Source organism: Mastigoproctus giganteus, chromosome 4 (assembly GCF_048544385.1).
Source record: "Mastigoproctus giganteus isolate SK-2022 chromosome 4, ASM4854438v1, whole genome shotgun sequence".
Lineage (NCBI taxonomy): Eukaryota > Metazoa > Arthropoda > Arachnida > Uropygi > Thelyphonidae > Mastigoproctus > Mastigoproctus giganteus.
In genome coordinates this window covers 57,878,864-57,904,902 of record NC_143578.1, presented here as the reverse complement: position 1 = coordinate 57,904,902, position 26,039 = coordinate 57,878,864, and the positions used below count along the sequence as shown (strand labels likewise).

At 37.4% G+C, this 26,039-nt stretch overlaps 2 protein-coding genes across 2 annotated transcripts in view; one reads left to right on the top strand and one right to left on the bottom strand.

The window, feature by feature from the left end:
- The window catches only part of LOC150086753 (dynein regulatory complex subunit 11-like), a 283,392-nt gene extending 258,236 nt beyond the window's left edge, over positions 1 to 25,156 (bottom strand). Inside the window, exon 1 of the mRNA XM_090372244.1 lies at positions 25,059 to 25,156. Within this exon, the coding sequence (XP_090228370.1) occupies positions 25,059 to 25,156 (98 nt within the window). The remainder of the gene's footprint in view (positions 1 to 25,058) is intronic.
- Positions 21,502 to 26,039, top strand: part of LOC150086752 (B-cell receptor-associated protein 31-like) — a 112,697-nt gene continuing 108,159 nt past the window's right edge. Inside the window, exon 1 of the mRNA XM_090371561.1 lies at positions 21,502 to 21,720. The gene's annotated coding sequence lies outside the window, so the exon portion shown is untranslated. The remainder of the gene's footprint in view (positions 21,721 to 26,039) is intronic.

The following is a 26,039-nucleotide window of genomic DNA, read 5'->3' as shown; positions in this document are numbered from 1 at the left end:
CAAATCGCCAGAATTATATTAAACTGCTTAAAACCAGTGCGACTCGCAGTTGAAGCATTAAGTTGATGCATAACGCAAATCTACTAACAAGCGAAGGAATTTTTAGATTCCTCTTTCATAATTTGGAAAAATCAAAATTCTATAAGCTTTTAAAGGAAATTAAACAGCAGCTTTTTAAATGTAGAGATAAAGTCTTTAAGTGTCCCTTATTAGATATTTAAGATATCCAAATAGAGTTATACTCCAGATTATGGGTACACCACTGGAGGAAGTAGCTTCTTTTACTTGAATCTGTCCTGAATTACTGGCGCAAACTAACTTTTTTTACCTAGCCAAAAATGAAAGTCTATTAAAAAACCCACTTCTTTTGCTTCAATCCATCCTGAATTTGGCCATGCCGCAACGTGATGACAAGGTGTACCCATAATCTGGAGTTCAGCCCGAAATAGTTTAAATGAGATTAATAATGATTTTTTTTTTTTTTGCTATGGCAAATAAAAATGAAATTATGCGATCTGCAAAATCGATAATGGAACGAATTTTCAAAGAAAAGTGCACCGAAGTGTAAAGAGTCTGAAAGAGAAAATAATATGAACAAACAAATGGAAAATTCAGAACCCAAGGAATTAGAAACAGATCTAAAAACAGAGTTAGCGAGAGATATATCCATTTCAATGGAAAAAGTAGGGCCAATCCAATCAAATAATATATTTTCATCGTTAAGAAGTGAGATGAATTTATATGATGCTATATGTACACTGACACCAAATGTAAAAATTTTATGCTAGTGTCTCCCAAGATTCAGTTATTTGCCCCACTCTTTATCCCTTGTATATTAATGACCTTCTTCCATCGACTGGAAATCCTATCCACAGTTTTGATGGTGATAGCACGTTGCATTCCACTTTCCATTTTGAGAAACCTTGCCCTGCTCAATCAGCTTCAACTTCTCGAATATCTACTACAATTTCCTTAAATGCTAATCTCCAGGTAATTCTCTAGTGGGGCAAAGACAACTTAGTTGATTTCAATCGTTCTAAAACTCAGTCTTGTCTTATATCTCGCAAAAAGGATTCTTCTGCTCCTATGCTCATTTTTGGTAACGCTCTGATTTCTAGGCAAGATGATATATCTCTTTTGGGGATTATCCTGACTTTTAATCTGTCTTGGTACAAGCACATTACAAATATTGCTTCCTCTGCATCTAAAAAACTTGGTCTTTCTCTTTCACTCTCGGCGTTAATTTTCTTCCAAACAGCTGTTCATTCTGTACAAATCGCAAATCTGCCCTACCCTAGAATATTGTTCCCAAATCTGGGGTGGTGCCCCCAAAACCTCTCTCAGGCTTCTAGATTCCATTCAGAAGAGGGCAGTTATGTTAATTAATGACTCATCTCTAACAGAGTCTCTCCACTAGCTGTTTCACAGACGTGCTGTTGCTGCTGCATGCCTTTTCTACTGATACTTCCATGGGCACTGTTCTTCTGAATTGGCTTCTATAATTCCCGCTCTCTCTTTCAGAACAGTCCGAACACGTGCCGCCACTAGCCAACATCCATTTACTGTCCAACTTCAAACTCACAGAACCAACTTTTCATCTTCCTCATTTATTCATTCAACTTCCATTTTCTGGAACAACCTTCCTTCATAAGTATTTCCTGAAAATTAGTCTACAGAAGTTCAAGTCTAATGTCAACAAATATCTTCTTTTATCTTCTCAATCTCCAACCCAAGCATGGTACTAAGTACTATAGGTTATAATACCCCTCGTGCTTGTGGTTTTCATAAAAAAAAAAAAAATGTTGATAGCTAATGGATTTTTCCATTATTCTGGGAAGGAAGAGTTTGTGATCCTTTTTAGAAATTGTTTGGATATTAATAAATTTCCATGCAGAAAAAAAAAAAAAAAACAGTGGAATAAAAGTGAAAAAATGGCAATATAAAATGGAAGTTCTCTCTGGAACACAGGTTTTATGAAAAATTGCAGAAATTCCATCAGGACCTCAACACTTCTGTTCAAGAATCCTCTCTTGAACAGTCTTGATGTCCTGCTGTCAGAAGATCAAGGGAGATATTGAATGGAACGTGTTTTGTATGGCAGGAGGATATTTATCAAGATCATCAATGCAAGAGTTAGAGGAAAAATAAAGTTCCAATAAATCAGCTTTATCCTTAGATGTACTAGCAATAGAACAATCTGGATAACAGACATGGAAGTACAGATGGACAGAAGTTGTAGCCAACTTCTGTCCATCTGTGTGGCAAGAGATCAAAAGGTTTATAACTACCATGAAGTAAGTTTACTGCTCTTAGCCTTTCCAAACTGATTTTTATATTTTTACATATTAAATATATTTCTTTGTTTTTAATTGATACATCAGATTTTTACCCTTATAATGACCATTTTTGCTGATCTGAAGAAAGTAAGTCAAATGGATAAAAGGATGGTTAAGTGCGAGAAGACAGAGAGTGGTAATCAATGGGTGCTGCTCTTCTTGGACTAATGTTATTAGTGGTGTCCCACAGGGTTTGGTGTTAGGTCCACTGTTGTTTTGTATATTTATCAATGATATTGATGAAGGTATATCAGGCTTAATATCGAAGTTTGCAGATGATACAAAAGTTGGCAGGGTTGTTAATGACAGTAATGGCAGTGTGCTACTGCAACAGGATCTAGATAATTTGGGCAGATGGGCTAAGAAGTGGCAACTGAAGTTTAACCTTGACAAATGCAAAGTACTGCATATGGGTAGAAGTAACCACAGAGAAACGTACCAACTGTGTGGTACTACACTTAAGGTGGTAGAAAATGAAAAAGACCTGGGAGTAATTTTGCAGGCAGATATGAAGTTTTCTGAGCAATGCAGACAGGCTGCCAGGGCAGGTCATGGGGTTTTGTCAATGATATATAGGAATTTTGCTAGCAGGGAAAAGGAGGTGATTATCCCTCTGTATAAGGCAATGGTCAGGCCACACCTTGAGTACTGCGTACAGGTCTGGAGGCCTCATTTTAGGAAGGATGTAGATTTACTTGAGCGTGCACAGAGAAGGGCAACAAGATTGGTGAGGGGAATGAAGGGATCCTCTTACCAAGAGAGGCTTAAGTTCTGCAAATTGCAGTGGCTGGAGACTAGGCACCTGCGCGGTGATCTGATTGAGGTATATAAGGCCTTGAATGGGTTGAGCATGCTGAATTCTGATGGGATCCTTCCACTTGTTCAGATTACGAACCTAAGGGGGCATAAATTCAAATTAAGAAAAGACAGATGTAGAATAAATGTGCGGAAATTTGCCTTTAGCCAGCGGGTGGTTAATTGCTGGAACAAACTTCCATCTGTCGTTGTGGAAGTTGATAGGTTGAATAAATTTAAGGAGGAACTGGACAGGCATTTGGAGAGAATGGTGTGATTTTTTTTTTTTTTTTTTGTTGGCTGATGCTGCATAAGCTCATACATTTGCTTTCTTGCATCACATGCCACTACTACTACTACTACTACACTACTAATTTCATTCATAGCCAGTGTGAGATGTAGAATAGGTGCAGCTGTATGGGTGAGCACCTGGGAAGGCCCCATATTGATAGATAAAATGCTTTACTTTAAGAGAATTCTAATTTCAAATGTAGAGTTGTGGTTTTTTTTGGTGTGTTGAGTCATAAACATGTGACTAAACATGAAACATGTAGAATTTTTTTTTTTTTTTTTGGTGTGTTGAATCATAAACATGTGAACTAGTGAGTGCACATATAAAATATGTGCACTAGTTCACATGTTTCATATGTATTCAATGTCTGTACAAGTTTATTCACAAGCAAATTTCTACATTGTATGTGTGCTGAGAAATGGAATGATTCAGGGCCCTTTAGGAATTTGCTGTCTCTGATGGATGGGATTCAAGAACAGACCTTTCTAAATGACTTACAAGTAGCTAATCCACCACACTGTTACAAAGGAATCACCCAACAGACAAAAGTTTACCTGTTAACACAAATTAAATGAATACACAATATTTGGGAAAATTTTTGGTCTTATTTTGGAATTTTCTATGAAAAGAGTCAGTTTATTGTGATAAAAATTTTTGATAATATTTTAATGTTTATCATAACTTTTTTTATTAACACAAAAGAAGTTATGATAAACAATGAAACACATACTAAAGAGATTTATGTTCATTATGTTCACCTGTTTTATAAAATCTACCAAATCCCTTTTAAGCATTAAATGAAACCTAGGCTTATAAAATCACTATATTATGTACCCTCCCCTTTTGAACTCCTGACGTCACAATTTTTGTATTCATAAATTCAATTACATTAATGCTAATTTACTGCTTCTGTGATTCTATCAGCACACTTGTCGTAAAATGTCATATACTGTAATCTAAACTGTGCTGAGAATTAGTAGTATATTTCCATGTGTATTTTCAACTAGTTCATTTTCAACTTACTGCCAAAAGTCAGAATAATTTGTAGTCTGATGCTTGGAAATATATTGATATAATTAATTACTCACATTACTTTACAGAATGATATATTACTAATTAGAAATTTGCATGCTTTAAATTTACTGCTCTGCTATACTGATGAATGCATGAGCGTGAGAGAACATGGCCCAAATATAAATTTATGCAGCCTAATACATGATCAACTACAAACATTTGTATTTTCGGGCAATTCTGAGTTAAAAAGTGTACAAACATGGGTCTGATTCTGACAATTACAGAGCTGTAACTGTTTGAATCTTAGAAAAAAACAAAGCAATTATGAGCAATATGAAATAAAAATAACAATAGACACATAAACGTAACTGATAAAGTGTTGATTTATTTATTTTAATTTTATTCAGGAATGTTACAGTCATGTTTACAGGTATGTACATGCATATGGTTAGAGTAGATTCTCAAAAACACCACCTTTGACTTCAGTGTGTTTCAATGTTCCTGTGTGAATCATGCATGTTGCTTGTCTAAGCTCATAAAAGACGGCCTACACAAGCCTAATTTGTCCAGGTTGTCTTTTATGTGGCCCACAAAATAATGACATTGATTTGAAAACTACTTTCGTCAGAATTTATTTGAGCAAATTCTAAATGGGAACCATTCAAGGAATTAGAAGCTAGTAGGCTTTTCATGTAAACTAAGGAATTCCCTTTAAGGTATAGGCATAAATGGATGTCAGATGAACTGACGAAACTTGTGGCAAGGAAGAAAAAAAATGCACAGGATGCATAAAAATTATCAGGAGACAAAGAAGTCTATGGTAGATATAAATGAGTCTAAAATCAAGTGATAAAGTAGGTTAGGCAAACTATGGCAGATTATGAGAAATCATTGTCAAATGATGTAATGAAAAATAGCAAAAACTATTTTATTATGTAAATACTAGAAGGAAGGGGGATAAATTACATTGGTTCACTTGATATTGATGGTTCAACTGTTGTTCATCCTCAGAAACGGCCCCCAGGTCTATCAGCGCCTTGTGCAAGTTTTTTGGTGCTCCCTCTCCAACTTGAAATTTACAGCAAATCAGTGAATTTTTGGGGCATTCTGCACCCCCTAAATTTTGGCGCCTTGTTTGGGGGAACCGCTTGACCTTGCCTTAAGCCAGCCCTGATCATCCTGCACAGGTTGTTGACAAACTGAATGAGTATTTTGCATCTACATTCACATGTAAGGAGTTTTCTAGGAAAGTGGATACCAGAAGTTTATCAAACTGTACCAGAGAGCTAAATAATTTTGTAATAATTGAGAGGAAAGTGGAAGATAAATTGCTGAAGTTATATGTAAAAAAGGCACCTGGAGAGGATGATATCTATCCAATTATATTAAGAGAGGCAGCAAAGGAGGTAAGCAAACCCATAGTCATAATTATGATTGCATCCTTGGATTCAATGGAAGTCGTTGTGGACTGGACATGTGTGAATGTATCCCGAGTTCACAAAGGGAGATCAATGAGTGACATGAGTAACTATAGACCTGGTAGCTTAACTTCTGTTCCAGGGAAATAACAGAATCACTGGTTAAAGAAGTAATGCAGGACCATCTAGACAGGAGTGCAGTTTTACTTCAGTCACAGCATGGGTTTGTTTGCTGGGCAATCTGATCTGACCAATATGATTGTGGATACTATGATGCAGTAACAAAGGAACTGGATGCAAATAATAATTCTGATATCATATACTTCAATTTCAGGAAAGCTGATACTATTGTACATAATATACTGCACAAATTGGAGCACTGTGGCATTAAGGGTTAGTTAGTACTATAGATAAAGGGATGGTTGTTTGGGTGAAGACAGAATTGTTATTAATGGACACTGCTCTTTGTGAATAATGTAATCAGTGGAGTCCCAGGGTTTGGGGCTGGGCCCATTATCAGAGGTGGACTGGGTCAAAAATTCTTACCAGGGAAAACAAACAGAATGTATTGGAGCTCAGAGTATAATATTGAAAATCACACTGGCCGCCATCCTCTGGCCTACCGGGATTTCCCTGATAAGTCTTATGGCCAGTCCATCCCTGCCCATTATTGTTTTCCGTATTTATTAATGATACTGATGAAGTTATATCAGGCTTAATGTCTAAGTTTGCAGATGATACAAAAGTTGATAGGGTAATTAATGACAGTAATGAAAATATGCTACTGCAACAAGATATAAAAAAATTGGGCAGTTTGAGGTATAACATTGACAAATGAAAAGTACTTCATATGGGTAGAAGTAATACCAGATTAATGTACTGGCTGTATGGTACTACACTCAGGGTAGTAGAAAATGGAAAAGACCAAGGGGTAATTATGCAGTCAGATATGATATTCTCTGAGCAGTGCAGACAAGCGTTGAGGACAGCACATGGGGTTTTGTCAATAGTAACAGTAGTAATAGCCATACAGTGCAAGAAAGCCAGAGGCTTTTTCACTGGCTGAAAGAAAAAAAAAAAAAAAAAAAAGAGTAGATAGGGAAATTCAAATTATTTGCATCCCTATTCCCAAAGGTAACTATCCAGTTCACCTTACAATTTATTCAAGCTGTCAGCCTCAACTACCTGTAAAGGCAACCTGTTCCAGTGATGAATGACTTGCTGGCTAAAAGAAAACTTCTAGTTTAAACCAATTTCCCTGTAATTTGAATTTGTGCCCATGATTTCTGGAATTCTCTATAATGGTGAAAATTCCATCTTCATTCATTTTAATAAAAAAAACTCAATCAGGTCAACGCTGAAGTGCCTGGTTGCCAAGCTCTGTAGCCCACATATTTGGAGTCTTGTCTCATATGGTAGCTCATTTTCCAATCTCACCATGAGAGTTGCCTGTATTTGGGACCCTTTCAAGTATATAGTGCAAGGAATTCACAGAATTTTGCTGCACAACTGGCCAAAAAAGAAAAAATAACAGAATAAAATTAATTAATAATAATAATGATATACAGGGATTTTGTTTGTGTGAATCCAGAGGTGATTATTCCTTTATAACACAATGGTTGGGCAATATCTTGAGAACTGCATACAGGACTGGACACCTCATTTTAGGAAGGATGTAGAGCTGCTGGAATGGTAGCAGAAAAGGGAAACGAGATTGGTGAGGGAAAAAAAGTGATGCTCTACCAAGAAAGGCTTCAGTTTGTTCTGCAAACTGCAGCACTATTTTTTTGTTTTTATGAAAACCCCAAACATGAGAGGTATTAGAACCTTTAGTACTTAGTACCATGCACAGGTTTAAGGTTGGGAAGATGACAGAAGATACTTGATAATATTAGATTTGAACTTCTGTCGATCGTAATTTTCAGGAAATACATATGAAGAAATTTTGTTCAGAAAACGGAAATTGAATGAATAAATGAGGAAGAAGAAAAGTTGGTTCTGTGAGTTTTAAGTTGGATAGTAAAAGGATGTTGACTGGTTGTGGCATATATTCAGGCTGCTTTGGAAGAGAGAGAGAACAGGAATTATAGAAGCTAATTCAGAATAACAGTGCCCATGGAAGTATCTATAGAAAAGGCATGTAGCGAAAACAGAACGTCTATGAGACAGAGAGTGGAGAGACTCTTAGAGATGAGTCATTAATTAACCTAATTGCCTTCTTTTGAATGGAATCTAGAAGCATGAGAGAGATTTTGGGGCCACCACCCCCAAACTTGGGAACACTATTCCATGATAGAGTGGATTTGCAATTTGGACAGAACGAACAGCTGTTTGAAAGAAAAATAACACAGAGAGGGAAAGAGAAAACCCAGTTTTTTAGATGCAGAGGATGCAATATTTGTATTGTTCTTATGACTATATTTGATCTTATCTAGAAATCAGTGTCATCAAAGACAAGCACAGGAGCAGAAGAACCTTTTTTGAGCGATACAAGACAGGATTGAGTTTTAGAAGTATTGAAATTAACTAGGCTATCATTACCCCACTGGAGATCAGCATTTAAGGAATTGGTAGTGGATATTCAAGAAGTTGAAGCTGTTTGTGCAGGACAAGGTTTCTCAAACTGGAAGGTGGAATGTGATGTGCTATCATCAGCAAAACTATGAATAGGATTTCCAGTCAATGAAAGAAAGTCATTAATAAACATGAGGAAAAGTGTGGAGAAAGAACCGAACCTTGGAGAATACCAACATTAGTGGAGAAGTTAGAAGACAGAGAGCTATCTACCATCATCAGCAATGAGCAGTCAGAGAGAAAACCGGATACTCCATTACAAAAACAATTGGCAATCCATAAAATGGAAATTGGATACCCAATTACAAAAAACAGTTGGCAAACCATAAGATCATGTTTTGAATAAAGGTCTTATTTAGAAGACGTTTATGCCAAACATGATCAAAAGCTTTTGAAATGTCAGGAGTAACTGCTTGAGTTTCACCAAACTTTTCCATTGAATTTGTTCATAGATGAGTAACACAAGCCAGAATATCACCAGTGGATCAACATTGATGGAATCCATACTTAGCGATCATTGATTGGATGGAATGTTTCGAGACAGTTTAAGAGATTGTGGTTAATTGATTTCTCCATTACTTTAGAAAGAGTAGAAGTTTTTGTTATTTATTGTTATTTGGTTTTTTAGGCGCATTAGCAAATAAGGCCATATTGCTCCGGGGATATGCAGTGGTCATTACCTGACCTTTCCGCATCCTCCGTATTTGGTGGTCACGGGCTCGAACCCCAGTCTAATCAAGAAGCGTGTGCTATGCACTGCTGCTCCTGCCCACCTGGCTACATAGGTGCCAAGAGTAGAAGTAAGTGCAATGGGATGATAATTGGATGAGAGGGATATGTCACCCTTTTTAGGAACTGGTTGGATATTAGCAAATTTACAAGCAGAAGGAAAAACATCATTGGAATAAGAAAGTGAAAAAGGCGACACAGAACAGAAGTAAGTTCATAAGCACAGATTTTAAGAACTAGTGGAGAAATACCATCAGGACCTTTAGCTTTCTTAGCATCAAGAGTGTTCAAAATCCTTCTGACATCCTTTTGATGGAAGACCACTCGAGAATTACTAATGATCTCACAATCTGTGGAGGTCATTAGTAATTGAAAAAGCCTCAGCATGTTGAATCAAAAATCATGAAGGAAAATTACCTTGGTGATTTTAATGTTCCCAACTTTTAGGAAAGTTGGACTGGAGAAAGTCAAGTTTCAAAGAGAGCAAGTCAAAGAGTTCCAAGTAATTAGTGGAGTTGGGAGAATGATAGAGATAATAGATGAATTTTACAGAATGTGGTAGAGAGAGATGTTAAGCCAGAGAAAATTGAAATGAGGAGATTCCAAATTACTAAGTCTCTGTCAGAGAATATCAGAATGGATATATGCACAAGTACTACCTTTGAAGTGAAAGAAATCGCACAGCAAATAATTCAGACAACTGAGCTCAGCAGTGGCTGAATCAACAGATAACTGGGATTCCATCAGAAAAAGTGTACATGGAGTTTGGCCAGGGGTGTGCTGGTAAATTTTTAACAACTGGCTCTCTAAAAGAAGGTAGGAGTACTAGTGATTTGAACCGATTTTAATTGCGGCCTCTGCCACCTCTCTCACACGATTCCTTTGCACGGATGATAATCATTCATGTGACTCGCCTATCCTGGACTCCAGTGTTTTCGCCACCAGAAGGCACTGGCTGCTTTCGACGAGCCTTTGCGCAACCACATGACTCTCTGCTCTGTCCTCCAATAGTTTTCCCCAATGACTGCTTTCTATAATCCTTTGTGCAAGCCGGACTCCATTATTTTTTTTTATTGGAATTCTGCTGCTGGATGATGCCATGTTTTTTTCATAAAAATAATTTCATTTGGTGGGATTTCAACTGAGGTTTATGTCAAATTATAAAGTTTTGAAAATAATTTCAGTGAGATGAATTTTTAAATTCTAAGGAGAAATTAAAAGTTAAATGAAATTTCCCAACTGTGGTTAAAGTTTGAAAATAAATACCCATGTTTGAAAATTATAAGGTAAACATTGCAATTTCCAAGCAGTAATTATAATGTTCTTATTATTCTAGTTAAAATTCAAAAATTCTCATTAAAGACACAGTTTTAATGAATGAAAATCTTTTACAGTATTTGAATTATTTGAATACTAAAGAGACAAGATCAATGTGCACAGATCTTTACTAATAATAAAGTTCTCAATTCAGATAACATATCATTATGAGAACAGTCCATTCTTTTTTTCATTTCATGTATGAAATCCAAGTATTGTTCGAGAAAGTGTTCATCACTTGTTTGCAGTATGGAAAAATTTTCAAATTCCACCTCGGGGCAGTGAAGTAATTGTGATATAATTAGAGATGTAACCTCCTCTAGTAAAACCTATGACTGCTTTAAAATGGATACTTTCTCTCTCCCTCTCTCCTAATTCTCTAACAGGGTACCATGTTAAAGAATTTGGGAATACCCCTTGATCTGCTCACTTTTCACCAGCGGGACTTCTAGGTACGTGGGACAGGTGGTCAGATAAGTTTTACCAGTTACACTAGGTTGTAGAATGGTAATCCCTTTAGTTCTCTTAATTTGTGCTTAGCAGCAGCACTAATTGCCTGAAAGCCAGAAGTGCAAACAGTGTGTACCTTTAAGTCTCTCCTAATCAATTTGTTATATGAAAATTTTCTTAGCTCAACGAAAACTATTTTAAATGTAATTACCAAGGGGAATTACAAAAAAATTCCCTGATAGAAAAATTAGCTATAAAGCAATTCATTAAACAGAGATCTGATTGAGTAATTAAAAATTCTAAAAATGGTTATAAAGTTTTATGTAGCAAATATCTTAACAACAGACTGAAAAATACAAATTTAGCTAAATATCTATAAGCTTATTTGAATAGTAGTTAAACACGTGGAAAAAATTTACTAAATATTACAAATTTCAAAATATACTGCATCCAAATGTCACAAGTCACTGTTACGAGGAGCATTCAAAAAATAAGTTACACCTGCTGCCATCTCGTGGTATAATTGTGCAACAAATGTGGTGCCTGCACGGAATGGAGTTCATGTCGTGCACTCCCTGGTAGGTGAGTTTCATTGATTTAGCAGAAACAGTTGTGTAGGAGCAAGCGTTCATAATGGCACGTCAGCTAGAATGTTATTCCAAGTTCGAGGTATGCGGAACAGTACGATTTTTGTGGGCGAAATGTCTGAATTGTTCCGAGATTCATTGTGAAATAACGGCAGTGTATGGGGAAAATGCAATGTCATGACCAGCCATAGTGAAGAAAAGGAAGGCCATCAACTTCAACCACTGCAGACAACGTGATGCAGGTTGATGAAATAATTCACAATAATCAAAGACTGACAGTCACAGAAATGGCAAAGAAGTTGGATATTTTGATAGGCAGCGTTCATTCCATTGTCCATGAACATCTTGATTATCGCAAATTGTGTGCACATGGGTTCCTTGTCACTGACAGACGAACACAAAGAGCAACGTTTTTTTTGTCTTTTCTGGCCTCCCTCCAACACTATTCTGTGGAAGGCCATGACTTCTTACAGCGCATCATTACTGGAGATGAAACGTGGGTGCAACATTTCACTCCAGAAACGAAGAGAGTGTCTATGGAATGGAGACACACAACATCTCTTGTGCGAAAGAAAATCAAAGTTGCACTATCCGCAGGAAGGGTTATGGCCACTGTTTTTCTACTGTGAAAAAGTTGTTTACACAGAATTTATGGCAAAAGACACAACAATTAAACATTACAGTCTTTGCAAACAGCCATGAAAAACAAAAGGCGTGGAAAGTTAAGCAAAGGTGTTGTTCTCATTCAGGACAATGCCACACCATTCAATGCACACACAACACGACACTTGCTCCAAAGTTTTGGATGGGAGGTATGGCAAAATCCGCCGTACAGTCCCAATCTTTCACCTTGTGACTATCACATCTTCGGCAAGCTGAAAGAACAATCTAGGGGGACAATGACTTGCAAACGATGAGCAGGTGCAAACAGCAGTTCAAGGGTGGCTGAATGATCAAGGAGTGGATTTCTATCATCAGGGAATTGAACGTTTAGTCACACGTTCCGAGAAGTGTTTACACCAACTCAGTGACTATGTGGAAAAGTAGTGCAAGGTATGTGCTTTCTATTGCATAATGTTACATACCTCAATAAATGTCTTTTGGGCTATAATGGTCAAGTGTAACTTATTTTTTGAATTACCCTCATAATAAAGGTGTCCGTATAGCGTACCATCCCAAAAAAAGCCCTGACTGTACCTATTCTTGTGGTATATTTGTGGATTGTGAAAACCTAACAGTACAAAAAATAAGAAAAGCTATTTTGTGTTTGCGGTAGAGAGAGAGAGAGAAAGTAGAAATTTGATATTGAATATCCTGAAAGAGGCCTCTGAGGTCGGGAAAACTCATGTCTAAAAATATATATAAATTCATACACCGACCATTGAATAAAATTTTAAAATTTAATATGACTACAATCTTTACACAAAAATATTTACAATAAACTATTGCGGAATGCTAAAAACTGTAATAAAAGATCATTTACAATAAAATTTGCTAAAATATAAAACATTAAAAGCGCTAAAAACCTGAAGCTTTCGTGAGCGTCAGCTCCCTTCTTCAACAGTGAAATGACTTCCTGCAACATCTCCTTAAGTAGCAGGCTCATGGTACCTCCACACGTGGTATTTCTCCATGTGGTTCAATCGGCACATGGTCAGAACTGGAAGCGGAAATGTCTCGGGAACGTGGCAAAGAAAATCGTTCATCCAACCTTAATATAATTGTTTCAAAGATAGGATTAATACGTATACCTCTATCTCTATTGATGGTATTCCTACTGGATGAACTAATCTGTAAACCCTCGAGCCATTTACGCTCCCAGTATCCATGTGCACGATCCAAAATAATAGCGTCCTCCGGGGAGATTTGATGCTGCTTCTCCAAAAAATGTTTGGCCACAGCAGACTTGTTGTATTCAGCGGTTCTTATGGCATTTAAATGTTCCCCCAGACGATCCCTGAGCCGTCGTTTTGTTTCCCCCACATAACACTCCCCACAATCCGGGCATTCTATTCTATAAACCACTCCACTACTAAGATCTTTTGGTATGCGGTCTTTGACCTCAGGTGATCCAGAGGAACCCATTGGTGGGGCTGGAACGGTGAGTCACTAAACTGGTACAATCCTGGTTGAACACGGAGAAGATTTCCAAGGAGACTTACTGGTCATTACACATTACAGGTAGTCAACTCCCGCGATTCTACGGACTGCCAAAAATTCATAAGGCAGAAGTGCCCTTGAGACCTATAGTTTCATTTATAGGGAGTCCTTCCTATGCGCTATCAGGGTACTTGGCTAAATTAATTGCACCCATAGTGGGGCAGTCCGAATATGTTGTTAAAGACAGTAGAGAGTTTGTGAATTTTGTGGGGAATTTGACTATAAATGATGATGAGAGCATGATCTCTTTTAACGTTATATCTTTATTTACATGTATTCCTATTAGTCATGCAGTATATTGTGTAAAAATGGCATTGACCACGGATGCCTCCCTTGGTAATAGATCACTTCTCGGTGTGGAAGACATTTGCACCGGGGTAGAGTTATGTCTAGCTAGTACTACCATGTTGTTTCAAGGAACTATGTATAAGCAGGTTCGCGGTACTGCCATGGGTTCACCCATTAGTGCCACCGTGGCCAATTTGGCCATGGAGGAGTTGGAAAGTAGGGTTTTTAGTGGGTGTTCGTTTCCTATTAGGAATTGGAGAAGATATGTTGATGATACCTTTGCCCTGGTCCAGAAGGGGAGGGAGGATGATGCCGTTTGCTGGCTTAATAGCTTCTCCCAATTTATACAATTCACCTCAGAGGTGGAAACGGGTGGTACTCTGTCATTTTTGGATGTATTGATCTCCAGGGTGGGTTTTAGACTTAAGACATCAGTTTTTAAAAAACCCATGTGTGGAGGTCAATACACCCATTTCAATTCAGCACAAGCTGGACAATATAAGAATAGTGTAGCAAAAGCTTTATTTGACAGAGTAAGATCACACTGTACCACTTCTGAGGATAAAGAAAAAGAAATTAATCGTGTCATGGCAGAACTTAGAAAGTGCGGATACCCCCAGAGGATCCTGGATATATATAGTAGAAGAGTGTCCGAACGTAGGGAGTCGTTCGTTCCGGTAGCCACCGCATACATCCCCTACTATCCGGGCCTTACTGAACATCTGGCAAGAATTTTACAGGGTTATGGGACACGCTGTGTACAGCTTCCTGGGCGGAGGAACTTGTTGTATTCAGCGGTTCTTATGGCAGCTTCCTGCCATAAGAACCGCTGAATACAACAAGTCTGCTGTGGCCGAACATTTTTGGGAGAAGCAGCATCAAATCTCCCCGGAGGGCGCTATTATTTTGGATCGTGCACATGGATACTGGGAGCGTAAATGGCTCGAGGGTTTACGGATTAGTTCATCCAGTAGGAATACCATCAATAGAGATAGAGGTATACGTATTAATCCTATCTTTGAAACAATTATATTAAGGTCGGATGAACGATTTTCTTTGCCACGTTCCCGAGACATTTCCGCTTCCAGTTCTGACCATGTGCCGATTGAATCACGTTTGGAGGTACAGTGAGCCTGCTACTTAAGGAGATGTTGCAGGAAGTCATTTCACTGTTGAAGAAGGGAGCTGACGCTCCCGAAAGCTTCAGGTTTTTAGCGCTTTTAATGTTTTATATTTTAGCAAATTTTATTGTAAATGATCTTTTATTACAGTTTTTAGCATTCCGCAATAGTTTATTGTAAATATTTTTGTGTAAAGATTGTAGTCATATTAAATTTTAAATTTTATTCAATGGTCGGTGTATGAATTTATATATATTTTTAGACATTGATATTGAATGTTAAATGTAAAGCATATCTGACTGACGGTGCGCACCCGTAGCAAGTGCCTCACCTGCGTACCCCTAGCACCAGTCCCGACTTTCGGTAACATAAAGGGTAACTTCCTGTTTGATTTTACCACAAGGGACTTTTCAGAATAAAACATCTATTGCTACTGTCTTCATGCCACTTGACATTATTTCCAGTTGGAATACTGAAAAGTACTTTCCATCCATTTGAAGCGGAAAACATTCTCCACTACCCACATTGTAATGGATTACTTTCCGTGCAATACTACTGTTTGATTTTACAAATGTTCGTGCAAAGTTCATTTGACACAAGTTTTCGAAGTTTATAATGCAGCTATCAATAGAAATATTTTCTGGAAATTCTGTTAAAAAAAATATATACATCCAGAAAACGTGTTGTACTGATATTTAAAAACAATTACAATACAGTAAATGCACATTGCAGTGTTATCAGTTTTACACCGTTTTTTCTGTTTCCAATGTGGCTTCCGATAGATAAATTTCCTTGATTTTGTGTTAATAGATGCAATACACATTGAAGAAATGATTGAAGTATGATCTTTTCTTTTTCAAAAACAATTCATTGCAATTCCTTTGGTTACATTTCTTATACCAAGAAACAGTTGCATGCATTTCCCCCCCCCCATCACGCTTGTGAGTAACAAGGCCTTCTGTGTCACTCACTTCTCCATGTAACTTAATTCGCTTTAGCCAGCAGTGGCAAGCACACACGTGGGAAATTAAAACAAATTCAGTGATGCATTCTATAATCGAGGTCTACGCCTGATTGCTTTTCTCAGGAATAATTAGAAAATGCATACTTGATAGTACATTTTTGCTATTTGTGCATTAATTAATAGGTTTTTTGGAATTTTAAAGCTGGTGCATCAAAGAAAACACTTCTGTTTATCTATATTGAGAGTTTCAATTGTGTAGAGAGAATAGAAATTATAGAAATAATTAATTAATTTCACTATAGTAATTTTCACCCCAGCTACTAACAACGCTTGAAAATGGATGGGACTTAAACAGGGTATTTGTTGGAAATAATATTCCTGTAAAATTTGTAATTCCTGTAATTGATAGCTGAGATAATCCCTACACAGGCTGCCACATAGGGGTGGGGGAAAGGTAGAACAAAGGGTGCCGAAATAAGCACGCCCCAGCTGGATTTTCTGTTGTTGTTGTTGTTTGGTTTTTAGGAGCATTAGCAACTAAGGCCATATTGCTCCAGGATATGCGGTGGTCATTCCTTAACCTTTCCGCATCCTCCGTATTTGGTGGTGACGGGCTCGAACCCCGGTCTAATCAAGAAGCGTGTGCTACGCACTGCTGCTCCTTCCCACCTGCTGGATTTTCTGTGTCAACATATACAAACTTATCACCCAAATGCTACTAGCCATAGTGGATTGAAGTGAGTGCTGCACTACAGTTTATAGCCATTGTCAGTTTAACAACCGGCTTTGAAAATTCTTGAAAATTTAACAACTGGCTCACCGAGCCGACTCCAGCACACCACTGGGTTTGGCAGACTGTAAGTAGAAATGGACATTAGCATTAGTAGAGGCATATGATGCAAGAAAGCAAACTTATGCAGCACAGCCAACAAAAAACGCTCCCATTTCGTTCATTCCAAATACCTGTCCAGCTCAGCCTTAAATTTATTTAACCTATCACCTTCCACAACGACAGATGGCAGTTTGTTCCAGCAATTAACCACCAGCTGGCTAAAGGCAAATTTACACACATCTATTCTACATCTGTCTTTTCTTAATTTGAATTCATGCCCCCTTAGGTTCGTAATCTGAACAAGTGGAAGAATCCCATCAAAATTCAGTGTGCTCAACCCATTCAAGGCCTTATACACCTCATTCAGATCACCGCGCAGGTGCCTAGTCTCCAGCCACTGCAAATTGCAGAACTTAAGGCTCTCTTGGTAAGAGGATCCCTTCATTCCCCTCACCAATCTTGTTGCCCTTCTCTGTACACACTCAAGCAAATCTACATCCTTCCTAAAATGAGGCCTCCAGACCTGTACACAGTACTCAAAGCGTGGCCTGACCATTGCCTTATACAGAGGGACAATCACCTCCTTTTCCCTGCTAGTAAAATCCCTATATATCATTGACAAAACCCCATGACCTGCCCTGGCAGCCTGTCTGCATTGCTCAGAAAACTTCATATCTGACTGCACAATTACTCCCAGGTCTTTTTCATTTTCTACCATCTTAAGTGTAGCACCACACAGTTGGTACGTTTCTCTGGGGTTACTTCTACTCATATGCAGTACTTTGCATTTGTCAAGGTTAAACTTCAGTTGCCACTTCTTAGCCTATCTGCCCAAATTATCTAGATCCTGTTGCAGTAGAACATTGCCATTACTGTCATTAACAACCCTGCCAACCTTTGTATCATCTGCAAACTGCGACAGTACTGTTGAAGTTTGCAGATGAAGTACTGGTGACTGCTGACGAGGCTACTAGGAGACGGTCATGTTCAAAGCGGCTAAGTAGATTTTTCTTATTTATTGATTTGAAATTATTGTTTTTCTAAAACTTTTGATTTAAATTTAGTAGTATAACATTATTTTGTGATTTTCTGATTAATTTGGCCTATTTAGTCTTTACTCGGCCTTGTAATTGTATAAAAGTATCGGCAAGGGTATCCACGTGTTTGCAACTCCGCTGAACGAGAAGTTCTTTAGCCATATTTAGCCGCTTGATTGAATATTTTTTACATCGAATTATTTCTGTAAGTAGCTTATAGACCTAGTAAGGATCGTTAGTTTATTCTGAATTGAGACAGCGAGATTTGAAAGTTAATTAATACTTAAGTGTCCGTAGATTTACCGTTCGTAACTTTCCCGCCTTTGTGATACGATAGTTTTATATACCATACTAGATAGCGTTAGTTGAACTTCGTTAGCAGTTAAATTGTACTTTTAAATAAATACATATAACGACTTAGATTACAAACGTAATATAATTAATTATATTTAACATAATTAATAACATAACATAATTAATTATAATTAATTAATAAATTAATAGAATCGTGACTCAGACCAGAGCAGCAAAGCAAAAGGCTCAAGCTAATGGAAGTGCTGTGGCTCAGAGCAGAACTGAGGGGGGCAGTTGTCCTCTGACTCACAGCCTTATAAAATGCACTGTTTGCTTGATGTTTGCAGAGCAATCGGGTACGGGACATGATACTGCCATGGGGGATGTCTTTGTGTGTGCGTGATGCAAGGAGTGTATCGATATCAGGCAACAACTCAGCGTTCTTGTGGGCCTATATGAAAGCTTGAAGGACAGGGTGGATGCCCTCGAAGAAACTAAATTGTATCGATATCAGTAAACCTGATATACCTTCATCAATATCATTGATAAATATACAAAACAACAGAGGACCCAACACCGAACCCTGTGGGACTCCACTAATAACATTAGTCCATGAAGAGCAGCACCCATTGATTACCACCCTCTGTCTTCTCCCACTCAACCATCCTTTTATCCATTGTAGCAACTTACCCTTAATACCATTCTGCTCCAGTTTGTCCAATAGTCTTCCATGCACAACAGTGTCAAAAGCTTTCCTGAAATCCAAATATATGATATCAAAATTATTTTTTGCATCCAGTTCTTTTGTAACCACATCATAATATCCTATCAAATTTGTCAGACAAGATATTCCCTTAACAAACCCATACTGTGTCTGAATTATTACTGCAGTCTTGTCTAGATGATCCTGCAATGCATCTTTAACCAGTGACTCCATTATTTTACCCAGAACAGAAGTTAAACTAACTGGTCTGTAATTACTCGTGTCACAATTCGATGCTCCTTTGTGAATTGGGGATACATTTGCACATCTCCAGTCCGTGGGGACCTCCCCTGAGTCCAAGGATGCACTCATAACTATGGCTAAGGGTTTGCTTAGTTGCTTTGCCGCCTCCTTTAATATAACTGGATAGATCCCATCCACCCCAGGTGCCTTTCTTATGTTTAACTTCAACAATTTCTCCTCCACTTTGCTCTCAGTTATTACAAAATCATTAAGCACCCTGCTATAATTTGATAACCTTCTGCCATTTTCAAACCCTAATAACTCCTCATGTGTGAATGTAGATGCAAAATACTCATTCAGTTTGTTTGCTATCTGAGCAGAATCATCAACAGTCGAACCATCGATGTCAAGTGGACCAATCAGATTCATCCCCTTCCTTTTAGAGTTTATATAAGTAAAGAAATCCTTGCTGTTTTTCTTAGCATCTTTTGCCAAAGATTTCTCGTAATCTGCCTTCGCCTGCCTAACCTCCTTTGTGACCTGATTACAGACTATCTTATATCTGCCATTGGCTTCTGAGTCGCTTGATAATTTATATGTATCCCATGCATTTTTCTTATCTGTTACGAGTCTCATTAGTTTATTTGATAACCATTTAGGCCTAAACGTTGAACAATATTTCTTAATAGGTATGAAACTTTTAGTAGCATCCATGATTCATTTCTTGAATGCTTCCCACTTAGAATTTACTGTTGGTAGCATCGTCAGTTGATCCCACTGTACGATCTCACTCACTTTTACGAAAGCAAAAACCCTTTCCTTTACCCCTGATGGTAATTATATCTTTAAGTAAATTTCACATCAGTACACTGTGATCACTGCACCTAGTGGTTCCTTTATCTGCAAATTCTTAATATGCAAATGATCACTGCTGATAACCAGATCATGAGTATCACTCTTTTGGTTGCCTCTCAAACATGCTGCTGCAGAAAACAATCATGCAATAAATCCACAAAAGTCTGACTAGTGTGTGAGTGACCAACCCACAAGTTCCAGTCAATATCTGGGAAGTTAAAATCCCCCATTATAAGACATTCCGATTTACTAGCCCACTCTATTTCTCTGTACAATTGTTCATTGTACTCATTCGAGTCATTAGGCCTATAACACACTCCTACTCTTATTTTTGCTTTCGCAGTGCTTATGTCACACCAAACTGACTCAACAGTGCACTGTTCATCTATATCAACTGGATGCACTTCATTTGATTTTATGTTTTTCTTAATTAATAGCATAACACCTCCTCCCTTTCTATCCTGTCTATCCTTTCTGTACACATTGTACTCCCCAAATTCCAGTTCAGCCTTCCTTATGTCTGTGTGACACCACGTCTCTGCTATCCCAACAATATCTGCCTTTGATGTCTTGACCAACACTTCAAATGTTATATCACAGTTGCAGTATTGGCTTTTAATTTTTTATTCTGAATATTAATTACCACACATCTTAGCAAAAAAAAATTTGTGTTTGAAATCTTCAGTGTATATAATTTTGTATTTTTTTTTAACTGTAATAGATTATGTTCAATTTAAATTTACACTATCTTGTAAAAGTACCTGCCAGCATACAACTAATCTGATGTTACATTAAATTAATGTAACATCAGATTAGTTTTATGCTGGCATAGTGTATTTGAATTATTAATTAAATCTAAATTTGAATGAAATTTATAAAAAAGAAACTTACCTGGTTGACATTGTAAGGAAACAGTTTCTGTTTTAAAAAATCCTTCCAAAATATTGTTAATGTTTAGTTATATCTTTTGATATTTTCTTCCTAGAAACATTTTATAAACATCCCCAATTTCTACGTATCCATTTTTATAATTTATTAGTTCCACAAAAAATGTACTTCAAACAATTGATTTCATTTTATCCACTTCGCACTTCCCTGTTTAAAAGAAAAATAACTTCAGTCACATCTACAATCACATTACTTATTCTAAGGTATACATATATTTTTTCATATTATGTAATTAAAACGTCACATTTAACAAGAGTATTTGAAATATTTCCCATACAGTTCAACTAAAGAACAACAACAAAAAAAAAGTATGACTGTTAGTTTAAACACAGAATAATTATCACATTTCATATCTTACTACTCTGTGTAAGTTACCATACACCACAAAGTAGTACTCTCTCTGCTATACACATTGAACTCCATTTCGTAGTCATGGTGAACGTAAGACTCGTTGCTAAGGAAGAAGAAACTTTATTTCCGGTTTTTTGTTACTATTTTTATATACTGTATTTTTCGAATCGCACTTTTGTAATCTCTTCCGTTGTTGATCTGAACGGTCATGAACAGCCAATGGTAGTTTATAATAATAATAATAAATAAAAGTTTATAATTCTGCTGTAAGGAAACAAATTATTGCATTCTGTATGTATATGCTACGACACCTTAAGATAGTGGCGTTTTTGACAGTTTGTCTTTGCTGATTGTAGACCGTGATTCATCAGTGTTATCTTGCTATATATGGTTTAACGGGACGTAGCTGAAGGTTGTGCATTTTTATTTATTAACTTTACTTTTTTTATAAAAGAATGTTATAAATATATTTGTGTTTTTGGTGTTGTGAGCTCATATTTAATTGAAAAACATGTTTTTATGTCAGAGTAATTAGCATTTAGTATGTAAGAATATTATGTCACAAATTTGGAGCAAGTCACATTTTTTGCATGCTTATAAAAGAAAAAATTGAACTCATTACAATGACATAGTTATTACAATGACTACGCGTGCATAGACGTCCCTACTCTTCTCTTGTTCCCTATTTCGAAGCCAGTTATATCACTTCATTTTAGATATTTTTGCTTACGTATTGCGGGTTTTTTTGTTTTTTTTTAAAGTTATGCGGTTTTTTTTTTTTTTACTCTTTGCACATCTTTCCTTTTTCGTGTAACACTTCGCAATAAGGAAGTTCCGCAACATTTATTCGATCGCCCACCCACCACTCGTATGCAGTAATTTTTTTAAACGTAATATTTTTGAGCCCCTCCTTGTGTTACTTCACGTCATTTTCGATTTTGCAGTATCCGCAATAGTGCGGAAACTGAATGCAGTAAACCCCAATATTAGTGGTGGGTACCTTCCTAGAAATTGTTGTATATAATAAGACAAGGAGACTAGGCACCTGCGCGGTGATCTGATTGAGGTGTATAAGGCCTTGAATGGGTTGAGCACGCTGAATTCTGATGGATCCTTCCAGTTGTTCAGATTACGAACCTAAGGGGGCATAAATTCAAATTAAGAAAAGACAGATGTAGAATAGATGTGCAGAAATTTGCCTTTAGCCAGCGGGTGGTTAATTGCTGGAACAAACTTCCATCTGTCGTTGTGGAAGTTGATAGGTTGAATAAATTTAAGGAGGAACTGGACGCATTTGGAGGGAATGGGCTGATGCTGCATAAGCTCATACACTTGCTTTCTTGCATCACATGCCACTACTACTACTACAAAGGGGTAGGGTTTAGGTAGACATTTCTTGCAAAAACAAGGCCAAGGTTCATGATCAATGAGAATTATCATGTAAAAGCTATGTTTATTATAATAAAAATAAATGTAAGCACCGAATATGTTTTATATAAAGAATAAATAAGAAAAAGCAATAAAAACATGTAACTCATCAACAGTGAAGATAGTAAAAAGATTGAGAGTGGCAGCGATACAGCGAACCCCAGGGGCTCACATCTGGTGCGTATGGGCTTGGCACACCCAGGGTCCTGAGCTGGATATCATCATTCATCTCTTTCTTGGTGATTCCCTTCTTCCCTTCTACTTTTCTCTCTCTCTCTCTCAGGGTAACTTGGGAATTGTTTTTTAGCTGGTGCAGCATAAGCCACAGGCTTCCTTGCACCATATAGCTATTAATAATAATAATATATATTTAATAATAGGGGTATATAAGATAAATTTATATATTTATCTTATATACCCCTTGGAACCACTATGGTAGTTATTAAGTTTCAATTAAAACAACTGGAATCCTCACCTCCAAGGCCCACAAGCTGACTGCAATAATATCCTTTTTCAGAAGATTCTTGGCAATGAGGATTTTCTTATTTTCCCCTTTCCAGGATAAGCTTCAGTGGTTTTCTGTAATGGGCAGTGAATATTTTATTATTATTATTAGCCATATGGTACAAGGAAGCCTGAAGCTTATGCTGCACCAGCCAAAAAAAATTTCTGAATTACCCTGAGAGAGAACAAGAGAAGTAGAAGGGAATCGCCAAGAAAAGGAAGAATGATGATATCCAGCTCAGGACCCTGGATGTGCCAAGCCCATACTCACCAGATGTGAGCCCCTGGGGTAATATATATTCTCTTGACTATATATATATAATATATATAATACAAGCTACATCAGGGAAGTCATCCATCATTTGGAAGACTGGCTGGCCACCAGACCACCATCACTAAAGCTGATTTCACCCATTCAGCGCTAGCTGCTCACTATTGGTAGGAGAGCACGCTGAATTCTGATTTTTGCACCCAAGGGTGCAAAAATCATAGGCTTCACGAGCAATTTCAAGATCCGCCATTGGCTGGAATCAGCACACATCATTGTCACTGGGAATATGATCAACAGGGACCGTGGTACCTGCCTATATCCAATCTTTGAGCCTCTCATAATCGACAAGCTCGGCAGCCGCCTATGATGGCAGTCAACCGTCTCCCTCTCCCCTCTCCTGACCTCTCTCTCTTCCTCTCCCACATCACCATTCGCAACTACCCATAAACCACTCTTTCTCCCCCTCCATGACCTCGCGTGCTTATGTATTTGAAGGTCAGCTACACCACATAAAAACAACCGCTTGCCTTTTTCAGTTAGTTGAAAAAGGCTACATACAGTAGTCGAAAGCTTCTATATTTGTTCCGTATTTTCTAAATTTAATATATATTATCTCCTAAATATCTGTGCCTTGTGTCAGTTTTTTATATGTTACTGTGTTTACTCTCTCACTTACTAATTAAATTCTTTTCACTTGGTCGGTGCAAGCAAGAAATCACTATGCATCCAAATGCTGACCTCACGGGGTTCTTTAATCATAAAGTTAATTACATGGTTAACTTATGTGAGAAATACAAAAAACTAAATTTACAAGAATATACAATCATCCAATTCTCTTTCCTCATATACAATCATCCAATTCTTTTTCCTCCACAGTAATACATATTTATAACCTCTCATATAGTCTCCATCTTTCCCTCATGATTATAATTATCTAAAAATATATGAGCAATACTCAATCCTAAATTAACAAGAATATACAATCATCCAATTCCTTCTCCTCCACAGTAATACATATTTATAACCTCTCATATACTCTACTTTCCCATACAAATATAATTATCTTATATATTTTTCTATCCATATATCATCAATCGAATGATTAAAGGTATATTGTATTCCCCTTTTACTAATCTCTCTGTGTTGATTCGCTATCACACACACACACACACACACACACACACACACACACACACACACACACACACATATACATATATATTTACATAATTCCATTTCCACTCTCTTTCTTAGTACATATAAACTCCAAAATAGGGCATATAGCCTTCTTTGACTCACAAATCTCTCAGTGGTGTATAAATAAATTGATTGCTCCACTCAGAGCACTTACTTTCTTTATTAATGACAATAACATTTAATTCCACATATGCTTCTATATTGCAAATAGATAACTCTCTCTCTCTCTCTCTCTCTCTCTCTCTTCCTCTCTACCACTGTTCCCCTTTTATAATAAAATGTACAGCTCGACCTATCAGTACTATTTATTGCCTATCAGTTTAACAGAATCAAAATTCCATAGAACTTACTTTTTCTTTTCTTCCTTACTTTCTCTTCCCACTGCCTCGATAGGGGTTCCCAGCCCCTGATCTCCTTCAGCAGTCATCTCCCTTACTGGTCTCTGCATAACACTTGCTTGGTCTTCGTCCTCATAATGCAACAATCACAAAGGAGCTCGATGCTATATGTGTAGCTTTTGCTTCTTGCACATTTGGACGATCCTTGATGTTCCTTGTTGTCTCACACACCTCTATTGATTCCTTTACCCACCAAGACCTTCTTCAGTCTCCCACTAACTAATTCCACACTCCTTTTCCAAAACTACTGCACGTTACATAATTTTTATCTCTTCACCTCTGACCCTCCAGACTTGACCAGAACTTCCAACTGCCCTCAAAAATCACTTCACATTTTTCTCTCTCCTCACATTTCTTCTTTTTGTTCCAACTGTTCCTCCCTTTTCTCGACCAATCAGTCCTCTTTTCTCTTCCAGCATCTTTATTCTAATTCGCTCTTTTCTCTCCTCTTTGTTCTGGAAGCATTCTGTTTGGTTGGGCTTCTTTATCCATGGCTGCAAACACTTAGATGTTGAGAGGCTTCTAGAACAACTTCTGCTAACGATCTTTGTCCTCTTACCTCTTTCGTTACTGTTTACAGAAGTAACCGCCCCTGAAAATTTTAAAAGGCCACTTTGGGGCCAGTCTCTTTATTCCTCACTTCAAAATTCTATTCCCGGCCTGTGCTATAGTTCCGGACCTTTCTTCTTAAGAGCTCTAGCATTTGTTTGCTGTAGGATGTCTTTCGGCATCCATTACTTACCACTCTTCCACTCTCTACAAAGTAATGACCACACTACATTTCTAAAACCCTCTACGGTGTCGGTAGCTTTAATTACTGCCCCCACTCCTACTCTGGCCATTACCTGAGTACAATGTCCACTCAATTTCAGGTAAACCGCCCTGTCTCCAGCAGTTACTTTTCTATTTATATTTTCTCCTGAACCAGTTTCT